General features: G+C 31.4%; 1 protein-coding gene across 1 annotated transcript in view; it reads right to left on the bottom strand.

Moving 5' to 3' along the window:
- Window positions 1–17672: 17672 nt before the first annotated feature.
- The window catches only part of LOC108685791 (protein yellow-like), a 44367-nt gene continuing 38247 nt past the window's right edge, over window positions 17673–23792 (bottom strand). Inside the window, exon 2 of the mRNA XM_018190759.1 lies at window positions 17673–18261. Coding sequence (XP_018046248.1) covers window positions 17739–18261 — 523 coding nt within the window. The 3' untranslated portion in view covers window positions 17673–17738. The remainder of the gene's footprint in view (window positions 18262–23792) is intronic.

Raw genomic sequence — 23792 nt, 5'->3', positions numbered from 1 at the left:
TATATATATATATATATTTATCCGAAATTTATTATTTTACAATTTTTGAAAAACGCATGTCGGAATCGACGGGATTCGAATTTAAGACCTACGAGTGATACTCTAGCACTGTAACGCTAAGCTATAATCGTACGCTGGTCTGGATACTTTAGCATGATAGTTATAAAGACATTTCTGACATTTCATTAAGTTACATAGATTCTTATAAACATTGTATCATGTTTATTATATATCTTAAGTATCGTTTTTAATCTCAAATTTTAAATTACTGGCTTAATATAAATTTTCTATATTTCTCTATCATTTTCATATAGCATAATTATCGTTTTTAACAATTTTCATCTGGTCACGTTTTATGAAAATTAATAATTACAACATCCTATCGTGTTTTTGATTTGAAAATTTCTTATCTAAAGTAGATTATTTATTTAAAATATTTGATAGAGTTTCTATATTTCTGTATCATTTTCGTCAGCTCAGATATCATTTTCAATCAATTTCTATCTGACTATGTTCTATCAAAATTAATATTCTTTCGTTTTTTGCTTTGTAAATTTTAGAATCTGAAATTTAATATTAAATTTCAGAATCTGAAATTTACGATTAAAGATATGATAGAATATTATTAATTTTGATAAAACACACAACCAAAATAATTGATTAAAACCGACATTTAAGTTGTATAATAAAAACGATACAGAAATAAAGAAAATATGTCATGTACTTTAGTCGAGTTATCTGAAATTTATGATTAAAAAATGATAGCATATTATGAATTTTAATAAAACATGACCAAATAGAAAAAAATTCAAAACGGTGAAGTTATATGACGAAAACGATAGATAAATATAGAAAATTTATCAAATAGCAGGGAAATAATCTGAAATTTACGATTAAAAGCAATATTTAAGATAAATAATAAAAACGATATGTTTAAAAACGATATGTTTAAAAACGATAAGAAACTATATAATTTAATCCAGAATGTCCCAATATGTTAGAATAAGATAGATTTTATGGAAAAATTATTCTATAGTTGGCAACATAATGTGACATTTAGATTATTAAATAATTAATTACTCAATGACTTAAATGAATAATTAATTATATAACAATAATTTTTATAATAATTTTTTTATAATATCTATCTATAGGGATATTTTCGGATTAAATTGTATAGATTATAAATCATCTTGTCACTTATTTTATATTAAATCAAATAATGTGACAAAGAAGCTTGTGTATATAAGTTACTTATTCTATCGTTTAAATAAGAAAAGATATAAAATGATAGATTAACTGCTTTGTTATGCTGAAATCTGCGAAATAATTCAATGATTAATAATTCAATGTTCAATAATCTGAAGAATGTCATATTATATTGCCAACAATAGGATACGATAATTTTTCTATAACTGTCTTTCTCAAACTTTCTGTCTTCTTCAAATATATAGGAACATTTTTAGATTAAATTATATAGATTCATATAAATATTCTATCATTTATTTGATATTAAATCAGAAAATGATAGGATCATATAGAAAAGACTGTTATTCAGATAGATATTCTATCATTTAAATAAGATAAAATATAAAATGATAAAAATTTATAACTTTGTTATGTATGCTGAAATCTGCAAAGTAATTATTAAATGATTTGAATGTTACATTATATTTCCAACGATAGAATACGATAATTTTTCTATAATATCCGTCTTATTCAAACATATAGGAGACTGTTCGGTATCTCTGTGACTCACGACCTCTAATTATATCGCCTAATCTAAAAATAATATCTATGAAAAATCGATGAATCCACGAGATGTCGATTGCTAAACGACGCATGCGTCACGCGTAATCGATTAAAAAAAAAATAATATCAGATCGTCTTGGCAACAAAACAAACTGTTGTTTCCATCTTCTGCACGCAACTCGTCTCGTGGAAGGTCATCGCCGCGCTACCGCTAAGATCCGCTGTAAACACGTTCGCCCGCGGCTTATTTTTAATAAAATCTGGAAAGCAGAGAAATTCGCATTTTCTCGACCGAGTGCCCTCGACGTAGTAATTTCGTGGGAAATGCTCGGACGGTGCTCGCCTGGTCACGCAATTACAATTTTCATGCGTTCAGCGAGATCGCTAAAACAGAGACGTTTTCAGATTAAATTATATAGATTTATATAAATATTTTTTCGTTTATTTTTTATTATTTCAGATAATATAATGAGCTGTGTGAAATTGTATCGTTAACAATAGAATATAATAATTTTTCTATAATATCTGTCTCATTCGAACATATATAGGGGCGTATTAGGATTAAATTGTATTGGTTCATATAAACATCCTTTCGTTATTTCTTATTAAATCAAATAATGTGATAGGATCATATAAAGAAGCTTGTGGTTTCCGATAAGTATTCTATCATTTATTTAATATAAGATATAAAACGATAGAAATTTATAACTTTTCCATCTGTCGTGATTTTAATGTCTGATAGATACAATAAATTCTGATAAAAATTATATATAGTAGAATTTCTATCAGAATATAAATTTCTACCGTTTTTTATCAAATTTTTTAAGCAGGAAATCCTGATAAAATCAGATATTATATATAAATATAATAGTATCATAAATTAAAATCAACCGTTACACACATTAATGTGGAAACAAGTATCTTTCTCATTTGAGAATTTTTTAGGAAAAAAGCTATAGTATGTCTTATAAAGACCTTTCATTTCCTTTCAAGAGATTTCAACAATAAACATATATCATTGAACACTTCCATTTTTACACACATTATGTTAAAAGGAAAACAAAACATTTATTGTTTACATGTGATAGTCTCCAATATTCCAAATCATCGTGTAATTTATTTCAAAATTTTTAACTTTTTAAAATTTTAAAATTTAAAAATTTTAAAATTTTAAAATTTTTTGAAGTAAAAGTATGATACATTATCTGAAACAAGAACTTTACAGGAAACATAATTGATATATACATTAATATATAATGACAAAATACTATTACCTAATGTTGTTTTTTTCTGACTGTAACTTGCAAAAATATCGATCTTAGAAGGCGATTTCAGTTTGCTCGGTGCTTCATCTTTTTCATCCGATAAGCTTGTTAGTGTGTATCTATTTAGATTAGTCCGCTGTGTTTTTTCTACTCAATTTTGGAAGCAATATTTGATGAATATTGATACTGTTTTAATTTCTTTTCAGCTTTCTTAAGATCATCTGCAAACAGAATCATTAATATGATAAATTTGTATCCATATACCGGGTGATTCAGAAAAACCCCTTGCACAGACGTGTAACTGGCTGAATTTTAAGACGACTTTTCCTTTACGAAAAATTTATCCGACATTTACTTTTTGAGTTATTAAAGGATAAAGTTATCGAATCATAGATCGCGTATAGAAGATAAGTCGGGGCACTCACCGTCTGACGCGAGCGACTACAAAGGACACTCGTTACAATTAGCTGTTTAAGGACAAAAAGACATTCTGTTTCACATAATAAATGTTCACATACACACACGACCACACGCACGGTGGATACTTCGGGCATTTACTAAAAAGAAGATCGAGATGTATGAAAATTGTTCATTTCCAGGACAACCAAGTATCGAAGATCCTTTTAATTTACATAATTAAATTAATATTAAATTTAATATTTTAAAATTGAATAATTCTAGATTATTCAAAATTAGTAAATATTGCCAAAAGTAATTATGATATTTGACACGATTGACAATCTGACATTGACTACAAATAAGCATTATTTAAAAGAAAAACAAACTCCTGTTTCATTAAAATGTAAATTTAGCACACGGGAAAGTGAAGAGTCTTCATATTGCTTGGTCATGACGCGAATCGAAATTTTAATCTTACTTTGAAACTCTTCCAACTTCAATTAAAACCTTGTAAATCTTATGATATTTGAACAATCAAGTAGGATTTTTAACATTACTTAATTTATAGCTTCTATTCAGAAAACTTCTTTTAAACCTAAAAATAAAAAATTTTCTAATAACTGCCATTTACAGGCTTAACGTAAGAACTCAATTCATTAGATTAGAACCTATTATAAATCTAGAGTCTGTGTACGTAAAACTATTCAAAGTAGAAGCAAAATTTCAACTCGGGCGAAATTTATTCGTCAAGTAACAACGGTATGAAGACAGCGAATCTTTGCAAGGTAAGTGACAGAGAGAAAGAGAGAGGGAGTGAGTGAGTGAACGAATGAGTGCGTGCGGCGCGTGAGTCGTGTGTGTACGTGCGTGAGGTACGGCGCGTGCGGCGATGTGTACGTGCGTGAGGTACGGCGCGTACGGCGATGAGTACGTGCGTGAGTGTACGTGCGTGTGAATGCATGCGCGCGCGCATATTGGAGCGTTTATTATGTGAGACAGAATAACTCTTTGTCCTTAGACAGTTGATTGCAACGAATTCCTTTTGTGATCGCATCAGACGGTGAGCGCCGCCCTTACCTTCTGTACGCGACCTGTGATTCGATAACTTTATTCTTTAATAATAACTCAAAAAGTAAGCGTCGGATAAAATTTTCGTAAAAGAAAAGTTGAATTCAGCCAGGAATGTGTGCAAGGACACGGAGTTTTTCTGAATCATCCTATATATTGAAATCATGTTAAAACTTAAAAAACAGTTCTCAAAAAACAGTTTTTTTTACTAAATGTAACATTCATTCATTTATTGGCATCCCCATTCGATGTAATACTTTTTCATATTTTCTTTTGTTTTCACTGGTAGCCAATATATATTTTTTCTTGTATGATCAGTAAAGCATTTGCTACTTACAATTCCTATTTCGTTTTCATTTGTTGAATTATTTTTGAATTCCACAACAAACGTCATACTTTAAATAAAAATACGAAAGATGAAATTTAAATAAAGTAATGCATAAATATATATTAGATGTGTGCATAAGATCGTAAAGTTCTGTGACAATTTATACAGACAATTTATAGTTTTTTTCTAGCAGAATCTTGCACACACCTAATAAGCAGAGATGAGAAATAAGAAATTGTAAAAAAGTAACGCGAATAATACTGTTATCATTTACTATTATTCGTTACTTGTAACTTTCCATTCCTGTCTAATATATATACATAATAAGAGAGTAAGAGAAATTGTTCAACATAACCTCAATATTGGAATGTTTTTTATACATATGCAATATATATATTAACACTCACCTGAATATCCTCCAATAACTTTTCAAATATCCTCCCTCAAAATAAATTCACTACACTAATTAATTCACTACACTAATTATTAATTTTCAATTATAAAGTCTCTAAAGTCGAGCATGTATCCAACAGTTACACTTGCACATAGAACGTGGAAACGCTTGTTACGCGGCGAAAGGCAACGCGGCAATCAACTTTTCCATAAGAGCGAAAAAGATTGATTCGTGTCGTATCTTTTGAATTCTTTCTTGCCGTACGATAAGCGTTTCCGCGCCTGTGTGTAATAGCCATATATTATATTGATTGTAGGGAAGTCATAACTGTTAACTTATATATGGGAATAAAGTTCAATACATTTCAATATTGAAAATATTGATTAATAATAATAATATATGCCCTATCATTTCCTATATCAATTTAAAACGTATCACTGGGAATTATACGATTGTACGTATATGTTTCGTCAAATTAACGTCATGCAAATTTCGTCTGTATGACATACAATATTAAAAGACGATACATAGACGTAATATTGAAGCGTAATTAAGAGGATATTAAAGTCGTCATGTACATTGTAAGTCACTTAACAGTCATGAAATTACGTTATTAATATCATGTTTGCTGGTTTTCATTACAAATTGGCACTGTTACAAATATTTTATGCATTTTTGTTGTATTTTTGAACATAAGTACAAAACATCACCGGTAACCTCTCGGTTTTAACTCATTTCTTCATTCATTATTCATTTCTTTACTCATTTCTTTATTCATTATAATAATTACACTGTTAAAAGTAAAGCATGTATAAGGAAAGAATACAATGAGCTTTCAGCAACAACCTCGCCACGGGTTTGAGTAAACTCGGGTGATTCCGGAACATTTGAATCACAAGTTGATGGATTGCATTTTTGAATCAATATTATTTTATAAATATTAAGAATTTTGTGAAAAAGAAAGAAACTTGTTAATAAACGTATGTGTTCTGTACAATGGAAATATTTTTTTAATACGGCTTAAAGACCGAATAGATGTTTTTAATTATACAGGTACCACAATAAATCCTTATTCTTAAAACAATGTATTCCTGACATAATTCTGAAACAATTTTTCAAAATTCTATGCGTAGCTTTTGAATTATAAACAAAAACAATGAGCAAATTACGAGTCATATGGAAGGTGATGAGAGAGGTGGCGCGACGCATCGTCCGACGCGGATGCTCAGTTCCGATTAGCTATTTGCTATGCGTGAAACGCGTGACATAATGATATGCGCACGTATTTCCTCTCCCTCCTCCTTGTAAAGGTGTCTTAATATCAGCTGAGTTAAAAAAGAGCAGGATAATTTTGTGACCGTGAATTCTGAGATTCTCATCCACACCAAATAACAATAATTTTTGTTTTCTATCAATTGTATCACGATCATATTTACGCGAATTTTTGTCTTTTATAATAATTTTATATTTGGTGTACAACTTTGCTTCCGCCGTTTTCCTATAGATGGCTTTAGCGGTAAGTGGTGATCGAAATAAGTAGATCATAGACGTCATACAATAAACTTGGGCATCTGTCAACATAACCCTATAGAAACATTAGTCGATTTGTGTCTGCATCATAAAGTTATTCTCGATTGAGATGAAAATGTCAGTTTATGAGCTAAATTTTCGTCATTTGCGGGAGGTTCTAATTTTTTGCTTCAATATGAAGAAATCTGCGGTTGAGGCTCATCGAACGTTCTCAAATACTTATGGTGAGGCCGCTATTAGTGAAAGAACGTGTATGGTTTCGTGAGTGGTTTTAACGCTTCAAGAACGGTAATTTTGACGTCCATGGTCATGCTCTGTATTTGGTGGGATCAGCTCGGCGTAGTATATTATGAACTGTTAAAACCGACTGAAACAATCACAAGCGATCGGTATCGAACGCAATTGATGCGTTTGAGCCGAGCATTGAAAGACAAACGGCCGCAATACAATGAGAGACACGATAAAGTGATTTTGCAACATGACAATGCTCGACCCCATGTTGCGAAAGTGGTCAAGACATACTTGGAAACGTTGAAATGGGAAGTCCTACCCCCCTCGCCGTATTCTCCAGACCATTGCTCCCTCTGACTATCACTTGTTTCGATCAATGACACACGGCCTGGCTGACCAGCACTTCCGGTCTTATGAAGAAGTAAAAAATTGGATCGATTCGTGGATAGCCTCAAAAGATGACCAGTTTTTTCGCCGCGGGATTCGTCCGCTACCCGAAAGATGAGAGAAAGTAGTGGCCAGCGATGGACAATACTTTGAATCATAAATGTATAACCAGTTTTTTACAATAAAGCCTTCGGAAAAAAAACGGCGGAAGCAAAGTTGTACACCTATTATATATATGAATGTAATATGTATGTATGTATGTATGTATGTATGGATGTATCCGAAACACCGATGCTTCTGTTAAACATATCGTGACATGTCCGATCTGATAGTACGTATATGCAGTGTATATAGGTGTAAAAAACTTTTTTCATTCAATCGTCAAGCTACAGTTACAAGCGTTAAGATAAGGACCAAGTAAAAGAATATATACACCGAAAATCGATCGAGCGAAAGGAATATTCCTTGTCGCCAAGTCCGCCAAATCCATCGCCAAAGGAAAGGCGAGATATTAGGAATGTCCTGGGAAAAAAGCATCAAAGCATCGCCAACATACTCATCATTATCATCAATGCCATCAAAATATAAATCATAAAGTATAAATATTGATAAACTCGCGAACAAAGAAAATATGTAGAAAAAACGCGATAAAACGTGTCACGTTTGCAATTCTCTGAAAGAGGAGAGGGGTAACCCCCCGCTTCGATTCTAGAAGTTTTACCATATATGTCACAATTTATGCGAGTACAATCAGTCTTGCGACCCGCTTGTATGAACGGTTGAAAAATGTATTTCACTAAAGAGCATTGTATGAAATGAAGGAGGATTGCAGTAACAGTAAGTTTCAACATTCTATACATAAAAGAAATGTTTTTTTTTTAACATTACGAACGTACACAGCATGAAGCATCACGCGGTGCATTTACTCAGCAGACGTTACGATCTGACGACTACGGGTTACAAGTATTTGGAAATTGAAATCAGCGCTGGTCCACCGAATTACGTGGAGATCGCCCAGGGAAATCGTGGACACGAACTGTCGCTGTCTCTCGAAACATGGAAGCGATGGAAGGATCCTCTACGAGCAGCGATGGAATATTTACAAGATGCTACGAAACGAATACAAAGACAATTTTATAAGCGTTGGAGCACTGACCGTTAGAGTTTGCTGAACGATGCTACACTCGTACGTCTCGATTCTTCGTCCGTGTGCATGATGATGATCGAAACGACGCTATACCGTATGTTTGATGGATATCAATGTCACGTTCGAACGATTAGCCAACTAGACAATATGATCGACTATACGGAGGTTAAAATTGATCTTCTCATTTTTAGTTGATCGCGTGATACTTGTATCAACATTACATTGATGATGATGATGATGATGACGATATATCGCTCAAACATGTTGTATGACATACCATGTCGAATGTTCGTGAAAAATCTGGTTACATGACATGTACACTATTTGGCAACGTCGCATTTATATTAAATCGCATTGATGATATCATCATCAGAACATGTCACAACTTGATATGTCAAATGGTTTTGGATGCAAAAAGAAAAAAAAAGGGAGATATGAGAAGACAGCAACGCATTTTGAGGTGAACGCGGGGTTCGCGGCGGCAGCGGCGGCGGCGGCGACAGTTCCCAATGATACATGACGTCACAACATGGCGGCGTGTATCATCATATCGATAAACACTGATAACTGGGACTTTCTCACGCCTTCTGCCTCCTTCCCTCCCGCGCGTTTCTACCGCGCTTACGAATACCCCACGCACCCCTCTTTAGCTCCATGGATTAGAACCCACTTAGTACCACTTCCGTGTTAAAGGGAAGTGAGCTTATTCCTTCTCTCCCTCTCTCTCCCTCTCTCTCTCTCTCTCCCGCTCCCCCCCCCCTCTCCCTCTCTCTTTCGTCCATTGTGTTCTCTTATCAATATGATGTCCTGTCTCCTATCCATTGCCTTTCTATCCCACCCATTGCGTTCTACACTTAGTATTCGCATTCTCTCTTCTTCCCAATGTATTCTCTGCCACATTCTCTTTTCTTCTTTTTTCGCTCGCGATTTTATAATAAATATGGTATTTATTCAAGGATTTTTTAAATGATGGCTCGGTAATGATTTTAATTTAGTCACTAATAATTTTTAGATTAAAAACTTGAAACAACAAGACTCTTAATGTTTTAAATACGACAATGAGATATAAAAGGCTAATAAGAATAAAAAAAGAACTTAAAAAATAACCATTGTTCGTTTAATATAAGTATAATTAAAAATTGATATACAATAATAAACAAAAAATGTAGAAAGTACAATAAAAAAATTAAAACGCTACAAAATACAATTTCCGGCGCAGTAAAGAACATTATTCAAAAATTAAGAAAGCGACTGTTTCGTTACATAATTAGATGAATGTTAAAACAGAGAAACAGAAAATTGCTCGTCAAGCGATTGGTTGACCGATCGCAAAAATTTCTCATTGTTCTAGAGAGATCATAGAGAAACAGAAAAACGGTATAAATTATCAAAATTTACAAAAAATTTTTTTTTTTTTAACAAGTATAATACGTCTTTCTGGGAAAAATTCACCTCAGAGTGCAACAAGTGAGAAAATCCTTGTTAATATTTTAAAAAATCGTCAAATTTTGATGTCAAAAGAGATAAGAAATTATTATTACAAATATAAGTGTGTAACAAATATAAGTGTATTCAATGTATAAAATAAAAAGTAAAGAAAAGCGTCCAACGTTCTCTACTTATTCAACTGTAATAATTTAAAAAAATAATAACTCAGCGTTCTTAATTATCGTATCATTATTAAAACTATTATTGAGTAGCTATCGAACATTTATTGAATTATATACATACTAGAATTGAACAGCTATTATTATCATTAGATTCTTAATTGCAAAGAAAGGGGAAGACTTGTTTCCACTCAAGATAAAAAAAAAACAGAAATATGCACATCTCAAAGCTATGTAACAAGCAGATGATATCATAGAAAGAAGTGAAAAAATATTTTAGGATTGTGGAGAAAACTCAGAAAAAAATAGAGATTAAAATTATAATTTTTTATTATTCATTTTTTATTTTAATAATTTGATTAACTTATTTGAAGAAAAATCACGCCCTTTCTTATGTTATATCTAAACCGCTGATTACAGCAAAAAGGAGACTAAAAATAATTTAAAAAATTGAATAAAGTAATTTAAGTATTATATTACACATTCTTTTTTACACAAAATTATTTTATTTCTTATTTTAAATGTAACGCATGTATATAATTTCATCTGAAGCGCGCGTTTCTAATTTTCACTCCATGATTGAAATTTCATCATAATTAATAAATTTTCCGCAAATTTTTAATGCATCACATTTATTATTAATACAATTTTGGCATATAGTAATCACAAATTGTTGAAGATGTATTCTCGTGATTTTATTAAAAAGATATGATAATTATTTTTTAATTTTTATGCGATTTAACGCGATAGAATAATACAAGCACAATTTTCATATTTTAATAGTATAAGACGAGTAGCCGAACGTGCTATATCTATTTATACTTATCATCTTTCCTCTCTCTCTTTCTCCCGTTTTATTCTTTTACCATTCTTATGTTTTTTGACTTTCCTCGCACACATGCAAAGATTTATGATTTTTATTCTATCGAATTAATGAGTCCAAATCGGACATTCAATGTGAGCATGATGATACTGTTAGGCGTCATGATGACGTCGGCATGGGTAATGTAACATGAAACGAGGAATTAGCGAAGGATGAACGAAGTAAAAGATAATAGGAAGGAAATAGAATAATTTCATACTCCTACAGGATATACACTTCAAATCATATACACATATTTCAGCACTGCTTTTTATAAAATAGAATGAATGTTAACTTATTTTTTTTATATTTATATGATATATTTATTAATTTATCTTCTTTTACATCAAGTCCCCAATCTCTCTGCATCAATATTATCAAGTTCTCTCCTATTTACGCTCAATATGCAATTCATTGTCATAGCGTCGTTCACCACATTCTCTAAATATCTTTCGCACTTTAATGATTGCTTACATAATTGCAGCACAATCTCTGAAATATACAATGATAAGATTTATTGTATAATAGCACAAATTAATAATTCTCATCTGCACATAGAGTATTTATCGTATGCAAAATTATAAGAACTTGATCACCGCTGCAAGTAAGAGCACGAAACTTTATAGACCTTGATGACCACGTCATAGATCAGCCTCAATTAGACGTCCTGAATGAGGTGCATCACATGTGGATGTACGACTACGTTTAAATTCATTCACCCAATTGTATATTCACCCAGTTGCAAATGCTGGTGCTATGAACATTATCCAACTTGGCTTTGATTTCTCTCGACATTAAATCTTTCATATGTAGATGTTTGATCATTGCACGAAACTCGTTTTTTTTTCATTTTGTAAAATATACAAAAGTTGTTCGCTTTAATCGTCTACAGAAATGAAACCACGCAATGAATTCCGCTCAAAATTTGAGTAATCAGCTGAGAGATGTTACTTGTCAAAAAGTAATGTGACATGACACACTGCAAGTGCCCTCTGACAGATTTTCTAAGAATTTATTGACTTGCCCTCGTAATATCCAGATTACGTAAAGAATCTATACCTTCGTAATCAGTATCTCAATGATCAAGTCGCTACCGATCAGCCATTCGCGTTTTTAAATCCTTTATTATATATGAGAGTTCTATTATTGTCATTTTCTTCCGCATCAATTACAGCCAGTGTAATCGTTTGCTGTACAGAATCATGTTGGTATTGCAATCCATGGTGTTGAGCACTTAGCTAGAAAGTGCAACACTTCTCGGATTTTGTCATGAAATTCCATGGGATATGTAAAATTGTAATGAGAGGATGGCTCTGTTCCTCAATATCATCCCTTCCTTTACAATAAATTTCTTTTCCAAGGATGAATTCTTGTACAAACAATCAAATTAGGCGTATATTAAGAAAATGTTTACCTTGCCATTATGTTTAATGATATTTCAGATGTTAAATCGATTCCAGAGGTAACACACATATCCCTTTGTTATCGCTTATAAGTAGATAAAAAAATTAAGATTTACTTACATATTATAACATTATAACATTAAAATAAAATATTATAACATTAAAAATTCTTTAAATTAATGTTTTATAAATACGTAAGCTAATAAATACATAAACAATATATAAATACGTAATGTAATTTTTCATTATTAAAATATACAAAAACAGTTATATCATGACAGATCTCTCAACGAAACCTAAGTTTTTTTTGACTTAATTCGAAGAATTTGTTACACTTATATATTTTAACATTAATAAATTTCACATTAAATATACTATGGACATGTATTTTCAAATCGTAATAAAAAATATTATTCTAAATATATGTGCAAGCATAAAATACTAAAACAAATCTAAGTTATCATAAAAGAAATCACTACACACTGTACTTATAATGTTAAAAACATTATGAATTCTTTTTAAAGATATAAGTGACTAACATTGTTTGTCAACCTAAATTGTTAAAAATAAATACTTTATTTCTTCGAACGCTCTTGCACAAACTGTGTTCACTGGTATAATATCAAGTTATTGTTAAATAACGACAATTATTTAATGTTATAATAGGATTAAAATCAAATTGCTACGAATAGTCATTGTTGTGATCTATCACAAATTGTTTATAAACAACAGCAAAATCGTGACAGTTTTAGCTTTGCAGTTTCCAAATTTATTTCATATAATTGTATATCATCCAGTTAATATATTAATCCAGTTCTTTTTTCCTATTCCTTTTATTTCACATTTATCGTATAATATTTAATTACTTTTCAATTACAGGAAATATTAATTTTATTATACTTCTAAGAAATTTTTATTCCTGCAAAATGGTTATAAGTAAAACTTTAATAAGAAATAATATATATATATATATACATATATTTCAAATTTAAAAAATATTTATAAAGTTGTATTTAAAAAGAAGGAAAGGATAGAACTATTTAACCAGGTATTTCAAAAAAAAGAAACAAGATACGAATGACTCACCGAATACTCTAAGAGTAAAATTATATTGTAAATAATAAAAAAATAATATTGTTTAAAAATAGTATTGTTTGTAATCTGCATTATATACATATATTTAATTTGTGAGATATGATACAGAAAAAATTTTATTTTAAGAAATTAAATATATTGTAAGCATTATATCTGAGTTAGTTTATATGTGTAAACTGTGAATAAAAAAAAGGCGTCGTGATTTAAATAGTCAATGTTCATGTTTCATCTCTGTTTTCTAAGACTAATTACAACTAAATTTTTATGTAGTTAGAAATAAAGTAACAATTAAAGTAACTAGTGAAATCGTTACTCCAAAAATCTAATTGCCATGAACGTTATTTAGAAGAAAATGTAACTTCGTTACCCATTCATTACCGAAGAAAATAACTTGTAACGGTAACAATGTTACAAATAACGTGTTATTTGCCAACTCAGTTAATATCAATTTGATGTGTTTTAAGCAAACATTGTTCAAACGTTAGAATAGTGTTGATGATACAAATGTTATATTTAACCAGATTATTAAGATGTGGAGGAACTGTATTTGTTTTTAAACACGCTTTTATAAATCTAATTTTAATCCTTATAGATTTTATCATAATAATAGTTTTAATTAAATCTTTTTTGAGATATGAATTGATAAAGTTAAGGGTACCGCCAGCATTAACATTATTCAAAGTGTTTGATTAACAGCTAAAATCTTGAATTGTTCACAGTCATGACCTTGATAACATATGCCAAAATCGAGACGACTAAAAATTACTCCTTCGTTTCCATTTTTAATGAAAAAATAAGAGAATCATTTACAATGACCTTGATCTGAACAAATGTTATTAAGGTCATGACCTGAACATATAAGAAAAAATTTTAATCATCGGACACCTTAGATATTGCTAATACTGACGATACTTTCCTAAACCTTTAATCTATCTAAACTCATATCCCGAAAAAAATTTAATCAAAAGGAATTTCATTATAATACTTTGGAAAGATTTTGCTATTAGCTACAAGAATAATAACAGAATAATAACAGAAAGTGGAATATCTATTCCAAATTAAAAAATTAATCTTTCCTTCATACTTACACTCAAATAAGTCTCCCCATATGATTGCATTGTTCAAGTCCTACAATTCCTGAAACATTTTTTTCAAGAATGCTTCGTTTAAGAGATATTCGAATGTATCTGAACTTTAGGCCCACTCTATAAATTTGTAATTTCTAGTTTGTAGTCATTGATGCACATATGAATTTTTCTAAAAAATGTCATTTTTCTTGAAAAAGCTTATTTCAAAATCTTCAAAGTGAATAATTAAAATGAGATGTATGTGTACACACACGCGCGCGCGCGCTCTAAATATATATACATATATATATATATATATATACATATATATATATATATATATATATACATACATAAGTATATATACAATATATACAATACCTGTATACGCTACATATACATTTAAAAAAGATTGGGACCTCAGATTTACTCGGGAAGATGTCGTTTTTTACAGAAATGTTTCAAACAAAAGTTGTAAGGAATAAAAAGGTCAAAATCAAATTGATGGAACGCACCCTGTTTTTGATGCTAGAATCCAATAGCGTCAAGAGATTTTCAAAATACTGTAATGAATTTTTTTTTAATATTTTTCGAGTTATAAAGCTTGACGATTACAGTATCGCCGGCATTAACATTACACAAGATGTCCGAGTGACGGCTGAAATCTCTTGAATGTTGTTCATGTCCTGGATCTATTAAGATCAAAGCCATTGAAAATTATTCCTCTTATTTTTATTTTTGCACTAAAAATTCATTTTTACGTAAGAATGATAATAAGAAATATAAGTTCCAATGGCCTTGATCTTGACATCCAAAACATGATCCTGAATAATATTCAAGGGAAGAAATGCCTTTACAATCTTCAAAAAATGCATTTCTTTTTTTTGTATAAAATGTTAGTACAATATGTGAAGAACATACTGACAAAATTTTAAATCGAAATTCGAAGAAATTGACGGAATTATTACCTGTACGTAACGCGCCAGAGGTATGTCGTGCATTCGGAACAAAGGATCTGTTGTGACCTCCTCTCTCATAATACTTTCTCTGATATTATTGTCTGCTTAAATAACTGATCAGATGTTTTGGAGAGTGTCGAGATTATAGTTTTGAATTCGAGATCACTGTTAATTGTGTTCCGAAATTCAGATTAACCACACGCAGAATGCGAATGAAAGTGTTAATTCAACTGTATGGCGTCTCACTCCAAAGCACCTATATTGTGGGTTAAAAATTATTGAGATTGTTGAAATACAGTGTACTTGGTTGCTAGTTTAACGAAGATCATTCGTTCATTCTGTACATCAAGAATAAGTTGGATATCATAATAGGCAGATAAATCGTACGCCGACGACAATAATAACCGACGAATAGCTCGGCAGGAGCATCGCAGCTTGTTGGAGAAAAAAAAAGCTCGTAAAATTCGTCAAGAGCAACTTTTAATGGAAAATGAGCTTTACGAAGAAGCTGAAACATACTGTTTGTATGATCCTGGGATCGCAGACTAACCAGTAAATCAATGAAATCATATTTTTTATTTTTCAAAACTTGAACGCGTTTTTCTCAAAACGTCATTTTCAAAATTGATATACAAGATAGCTAAAAAACTAACTGATCCTGTTCAAATTGAAAATACAACTAAACTATATAATTATCTTCTATGTGAGTCTAAATTTATGAAAATTATTTTAAAAAAGTACTTTTTTATTGCAAAATTTAACGAAAATTATGTGAAAAATTCAAATTTTTTTTCAAATATGCGTCATTTTTTTCAATTTTTATTTTTTTTTCACTTTTTTTTAAGTTCAAATAGAGTGTATACATTTTATTAAATTAAATTTTATTAAATTAATAATTTTATTAAATTAATTTTATTAAATTTTATTAAATTAAAAAAATTTTTTTTGTCCATTTCATATAACAGGAGCTACGTGTCCCGCCGATTGACAACTCATATCGCCACCTCTGTTATTTGCAGCTTCAGTATTTTTTAATATTTTGTAATAAAAAAAATATATTTATGTATTAAAGTATCAAAAGGTAGACAAAGTGGCATAAAAAAATTTGAAACAATTAGCCAAATACTTTCTGTTTAAAAAATTCTGGAACATTGCCATTTTTTTAGCTTCCTAAAGATATTTCCCCTCTCAAGTGATTTATGTCATCGATCATCTTGCATAATTACAAATTTTATCGGTCATCTTGCATATAAATCACTTTACAAATTTTGTCTGAAACATTTCTTTCAAAAATTCTCGAATCCAGCGTAACGAACTTTTTTTGAACATCCTACACACACACACACACACACACACACACACACACACACACACACATGCGCGCGCGCGCGCATGCGTACATATATATTATATCAAAAGCCAAAAATTAAAAAATAGTATATAATATGAGTATACATAATTTTATCATTATAAATAAAAAATTTTCTACCTTAAAAGTTCCTATATTTAAATCAGTGATTTAAATCCTTCACGAAATATTGGCGTTCCAAGAATGGATCTGGACATGGAAAAAATCCGCGAAATGCATAATCTTTATATAAAAAATGATTTTTTATAGAGAATAAATAATTAATACATTTATAACTTCTAATCAGAATGTCAAGATAACGTTTTTTATAAAGAATGTATCGCAAAAAAGATATTTCTTGTATGTGTTAAATCTTGTATTGTTAAATCTTAGTTATTTTAAAAATCTTATATGTATGCTGAAAAAAATTTGGCTTGCGGCATCAATTTCAATACTGAGAAATCTATAAAAAAATACCTCATCTGATTCAAAGTAATTTCTTGCTGTAAATAGTGGTATAATCTTTTAAATCATGTAAAATATTTTGATTTTGACAATGATGTAAGGTAATCGATCACACACTTTATATACTGTATTTCTCTATATAACGTTAGCTTGTTATTAGATTTTACATTTCTTTCTCGAATAAACTATAAGAAAAGACACGATGTTCAAAGGTCACATAGTACAGATTTTTCATATAACGAGTATCGTGTATCGCGTTTGATTAGTTACATCGCGCATTATGCATTTTTAATTATATACGCCTCTGATTGATAATTAAATTTGTTTGTCATTTTAATTAATATATGATTAACTATTTTGGCGTGGACTCGTAAATTATTTCTTCGTATTCACAACATAAATATCTTTAACAAGATTTTGTCATAAAGTGATTACTTTGCGATAAATATCAAAATGATAGGCAACAGCGCGACGAGTACAAATGTGACGGAATCAGCACCGGCGGTGAAACCTGGTAACTCGGGCGCCGTGCCATTTTCATAATATTGATAATTTTTAACGCCTATGTGTAATCGAATAAGACGATAGTTGGGCATGTTGATATCAACGCGATTATTTAAGAAGTTTTGCAGCATATTAGTGACGCACCAAAAATTGCCGTCTTCATCAAATGCGAAACTGTCGGGCCACTGCGTTAATACATGATCGCGCGATATAATTCGTTGACCGACGGAAAAGGATGGTGTATTCTTGGTATCCCACATAGCGATAGCGTCGTCAGCTAGTAGACCGAAGTAAAGTACGCCAGTAGATGACATCACCATGCCGTCCGTTTGCGAAGTCTTCCGCCCAAGTTCCTTCACGTATTGATCGATTTTGGACAAATTATTCTTAAGAGCAAATACCGGAACCGAATACAGATGAAAAGAAGATAAAGGCGAATAGTAGATTTGTCTGAAACAAATTCGATTGTCGTTCGTTAGAAAATCATACTCAAATTTCGATATAGAAAAATGTTATGTTTACAATACTACAATAACAAAGGATTTCAATAATAATTACTCAGATAAGATTTGTGTTGCATAAGATATTTAAAAGATGTCTTTTAGATATCTTGCAACATAAATGTTATCTGAGTAGTAAGGAGCATGTAAGCTAGCGCTGACTGTCGATGTGAAAAACTCAAATAAAACAATAAAGTTTATAAAATGTTTAAGAAATGGTTATTTTTATTTTAAAACCATTTAAGATTATTTTAACCTAAAATATCTTAAAGTCTTTAGGAACTGATTAAATAACTATGTTGTACGAATGTTTTAAAATTGTCGATTTTTAAGATAAAATATGAATGAAAAGAATAAATGAGTACTGAAGGATCGCATCCTAGGTAGCACATGCATGTTTTATAAAATATAGAATAGTTCCAGTAACTGTAAGAAACCAATACGAAACTTTGTGTCGATAGAAACATTTGCAATCATGATTTTAAAACATAATTTTAACGTTTGTATTTTCCTAAAAATTTCCATATTCAGTTATTCCATAAAAAGTATATACCCTCACATATATTCACATCAGGATAGACATAGATAAATCAGTTTTTAATTGGCATAAAATCTATCGAAGTAAATATTAAATCTAGTTGTATAAGCATTTCCATTTCATGCTATATATTAGGTATACAACTTTGCTTCCGCCGTTTTTTTTCCGAAATTCGAGGCTTTATTGTAAAAAACTGGTTATACATTTATGATTCAAAGTATTGTCCATCGCTGGTCACTATTTTCTCCCATCTTTCAGGTAGCGTACGAATCCTGCGTCGAAAAAACTGGTCATCTTTTGAGGCTATCCACGAATCGATCCAATTTTTAACTTCTTCATAAATCCGGAAATGCTGGTCAGCTAGGCGGTGTGCCATTGATCGAAACAAGTGATAGTCAGAGGGAGTAACGTCTGGAGAATACGGCGAGTGGGGACTTCCCATTTCCAAGTATGTCTTGACCACTTTCGCAACATGGGGTCGAGCATTGTCATGCTGCAAAATCACTTTATCGTGTCTCTCGTTGTATTGCGGCCGTTTGTCTTTCAATGCTCGGCTCAAACGCATCAATTACGTTCGATACCGATCGCCTGTGATTGTTTCAGTCGGTTTTAACATAATACACTACGCCGAGCTGGTCCCACCAAATACAGAGCATGATCTTGGAGCGTGAATATTCGGTTTGGCCGTCGACGTGGAAGCATGGCCGGGAACTCCCCATGATTTGGGATTATCGTAATGAACCCATTTTTCATCCCCAGTCACAATGCGATGCAGAAATCCCTTCCGTTTTTGCCTTTCAAGCAGCTGTTCACAAGTAAACAAACGCCGTTCAACATCTCTCGGCTTCAATTCGTACGGCATCCAATTTCCTTGCTTCATGAATCATTCCCATGGCTTTGAGGCGTTTTGAAATGGCTTGTTGAGTCACTCCCAATGATCGTGCCAATTCTTCTTGATTTTGACACGAGTCTTGCTCAAGTAATGCCTCCAATTCTGCATCTTCGAAAATCTTCTCTCTTCCACCGCTATACCGGTCTTCGACGTCAAAATCACCATTCTTGAAGCGTTGAAACTACTCACGACACGTTCTTTCACTAATAGCGGCCTCACCATAAGTATTTGAGAGCATTCGATGAGCCTCAGCCGCAGATTTCTTCATATTGAAGCAAAAAATTAAAACCTTCCGCAAATGACGAGAATTTGGCGTAAACTGACATTTTCAATCGAGAATAACTTTATGATGCAGACACAAATCGACTAATGTTTCTATGGGGTTATGTTGACAGATGCCCAAGTTTATTGTATGACGTCTATGATCTATTTATTTCGACCACCACCACTTACCGCTAAAGCCATCTATAGGAAAACGGCGAAAGCAATTTTGTAATAAATGAACATTCAAAATGTTAAAAATTTGGACACTTACTATGTAATTGAAATTTTTTTTTATCCAAAAATGTTTCAAGATTGTTCAAATCTTTACGACAATCGATAGGAATTTTGAAAACATTCTCCATATGAGACATTTTTGTTTTTCGAAAATGTGCCATGTTATTTTATAGGAAGAAGTAAGTTCATACATTTTTCTAAGCTCATTGCTTCCATTAAAACCAAGTAAAGAACATTTAAAGATATGAAATTGTGTATTTATTACTTCATTCAAAGCATGTAGGATTACGCATTATCAATAAGTATAATAATTTGCAAATACATTTTATCTATAGATATTTCTTTTATTAACACAGTATAAATATAACATTACATTATGTCAGAAACATATCTATTGTATTTTTGTCACAACCCAGATAATTGAAACAGTTTGAGACAGTTTTTGAACAGAATTTGCAAATGATGACAGTAAAGCAACAAATTTTCCACAGAGACTATAATATCAGGCAATGTTGATAAACTGCCATCAAAAGTAACTGGAAACTGAGGATTGCCAATTAAGAGCGCATGCCACTTAACATTCGCAACGCTCGAGCATCATTTCCTTGTTTAATATTTAAAAACGATAAGGAAATGATTGTGAGCGTTGCGAACATTAAAGGGAACGCACCCTAAAGATTAAAATTCAACTAATCAGAAAAATTTAAATTATCTGCAATAATAAATGATTTATTAAGATCGTATAATGTGAATACACATAAATAAAAGTTAAAACCTATAACGGTCAAAGCTAGATTTTAGATGCTTAAATAATTTTTATGTGAATTTATATATAGTACTACATATATAGTCATTTGAACTGCGCGCCGAATTGATTTGCGGACTTAGAAACACAACTGATATACTGTAGTAATATCGCAAATTAAATTGACAAGAAATTTAATAATTTGATGTTCAATCAGACATATACTCTATTAAAGAGTTGTTAATGTGATGAAAATCTGTAAATAAATTTATTGCAAAAAATATTACCTCGGCCTGGAGAACTTGGATCTCTAGCATTCTATGCAAGCGTCCTAATAAGCCTTTAGATCACCGAAGCTTCAATTATTATTATACAATATTATATTAAGTAAATAAATTATTGCAAAATATATTACCTCTCGGCTGAGATAATATTTGTCGCAATAAATTTATTTTAGCACATATTTCTAGCATATTAACATCTCTTTCTAATAGAATGTTTATTTAAATTATTAAAATACCAATTTGTTAATTTAATTTGTGACATTACTACAATATTTCAATTTTCTAAGTCTGAAAAATCATTTGAAAACAAGGCGTGGTGTGACACAAGCTTAAGCTTGCCCGTGTGTGAGTCTGCGCAATTGATTTCAGAATTATATCTGTTTAAGTAGAATTATATCTGTTGATACAGCATCAATAGATCCTGAATTTAATGCAATAAATAGCTATCTGCAATCGGTGGAATTTGCTAATTATCTGTCAGTAATTTGCTAATATTTTGTTATCTGGAGGGGGAAGGGATATATTACAGATCTAAGTCAGATAATGTTTATTAGTAAATAATTACTAATTAATATTGCATGATACAATAATAACGGTTCTGTTAAAATGCAAAGGATATAATCGATATTTTACCTGATATTTTATTACATTTTGGAATTATTCCCACGCAACACGAATATTTGTCGATTTATAGTCGACTTTTTCCAGTCGGCATATAGTCGACTGTTGAAAATCGACTGTTCCCAATCCATTTACTGTTGACTTTCAACAGTAAATTATGAATAAATTGTAAGTTAACTATTTGCTAGCTATTAGTCGACTGTAAATCGATTTAAAGATGACAAAAGCTCTATTCTTCACGAACGTACTATTCACGTACGCTCACGAAATATTTTATTATTAAAATTAAAAAGATTAAAAAAGCTAAGAAATTAATGAACAATTCAATATTATGAAAAATTATATTTAATAATAAATAAAAAAATAATAAATTATATTATTGTTAAATAGTTATTATATTGTACGCATTTCGAATTCACATATTTTTTTATAATTTTGAGCTATATACATATATATGAAATTTACGAAATAACATTTACGAAATAATAATAAAAAAAATTCATTAACTACACTTTGTTCATTACAATATAATAACAAAAAAAAAATGTGTTTATATATACGAGTATATGCAGGGTGTCTCAGACCACCTGTCCACCCTTTTTTGTCTCCCCAGGATAAGATTCAATCAAAAATATATTCAGACTAAAGTTGTGTTTAAAAAGCTCTATTTACTGATCATTCTAGTTTAACCTTGCGAGGCTTTGGCAAGGTCAGATCAAGGCCACATCGATTTTTTTAAATGAAAAATCCTACTTTTTAATCTAGTTACTTTTATTCTATCTGTAATAGCTGATGTCAAGAGGTTTATAAAATCCTGTAATAAAATCTCTTTTGATTAAGTAAATCTAGAGTTATGAAGAATAAAAATTATAATATTGCATTAGCATCCAAGGTGTACCGCGTGGAGATTACCCGATCGAATTTACACTTTGTGTGTGTATGTGTGTGTGCGTGTGTGTATGTGTTGCAACTGCACTCACGAGCGTGACGTAACTTCGTCGCGCGTTTGCAATTAATTCTCTCTCGATTCGGCAGAATTCCTGTCGTTATAACGAACCTTCATCTGAACTCACCGGAAACGCAATAGAAAGTACTTACGCAGTCCCTCCTGAGTGTAAGATCTCGAAAACGATAGTTGGGCGCCAGGCACGAGCGAGCGTGCCACTCTTTATCGAAATTATTCGGGAGATTCTACGCGATTTTCTACAGAACTACAAACGTCGATGGCTCTCGTAATCGGCAGCTCAGCCTCGGAAATGGCAGAGAGGGCGGTTTGTGGATAGAGAACAGTGTGGAAAAGCGAATAAGCGGCGACAATAAATTACACAGTAATGAGTAACAATAAGAAGTAATAAATATATTTGATTAATCTCCGATTTTCGCACTCGTTGACAAGGTCATAGCAACGATATGCGATCGAAATGCGTTACTTTAACCTCGCATAGGCCTCGATATGCGAGGCGTATTAATTACGTTATTTCTCGACAGCACGAGTGCCATATAAGAATACTTTTCGCAAACCGCATTAGTTCGACGCTCTGATAACCGAGATAGGCAACGGTTATGATATCACCGCAAACACGGCGTAACCTCGTGCTCATCCGCGGGGCTTCGAAGTACTTTACAAAATGTCGGAAATAGACGGAGAATACACAGACATCACAATACAAAGTTTCGATACAATCAAGAGATTCGATACAATCGGTATGCGACAAGACTTAACGAAATGAACTAGACTGTGGCTTAGGCGGAAAATAATTCTTCCGAAAATCTTACAATGAATCGCGGAAGGCTCAGACACAATTACCGCGAAAAACCAGACGCACGACAATTCCACGTGCGTCTCGCGTATCAAATTCGACAACACGACGCGCATCTCCCGGATATAGAAATTGGCGACCTT

The sequence above is a fragment of the Atta colombica genome, unplaced genomic scaffold (assembly GCF_001594045.1).
Source record: "Atta colombica isolate Treedump-2 unplaced genomic scaffold, Acol1.0 scaffold16, whole genome shotgun sequence".
Classification (NCBI taxonomy): Eukaryota; Metazoa; Arthropoda; class Insecta; order Hymenoptera; family Formicidae; genus Atta; species Atta colombica.
The sequence above is the reverse complement of the archived record's forward strand: the minus strand, read 5'-3'. Positions and strand labels throughout refer to the sequence as shown.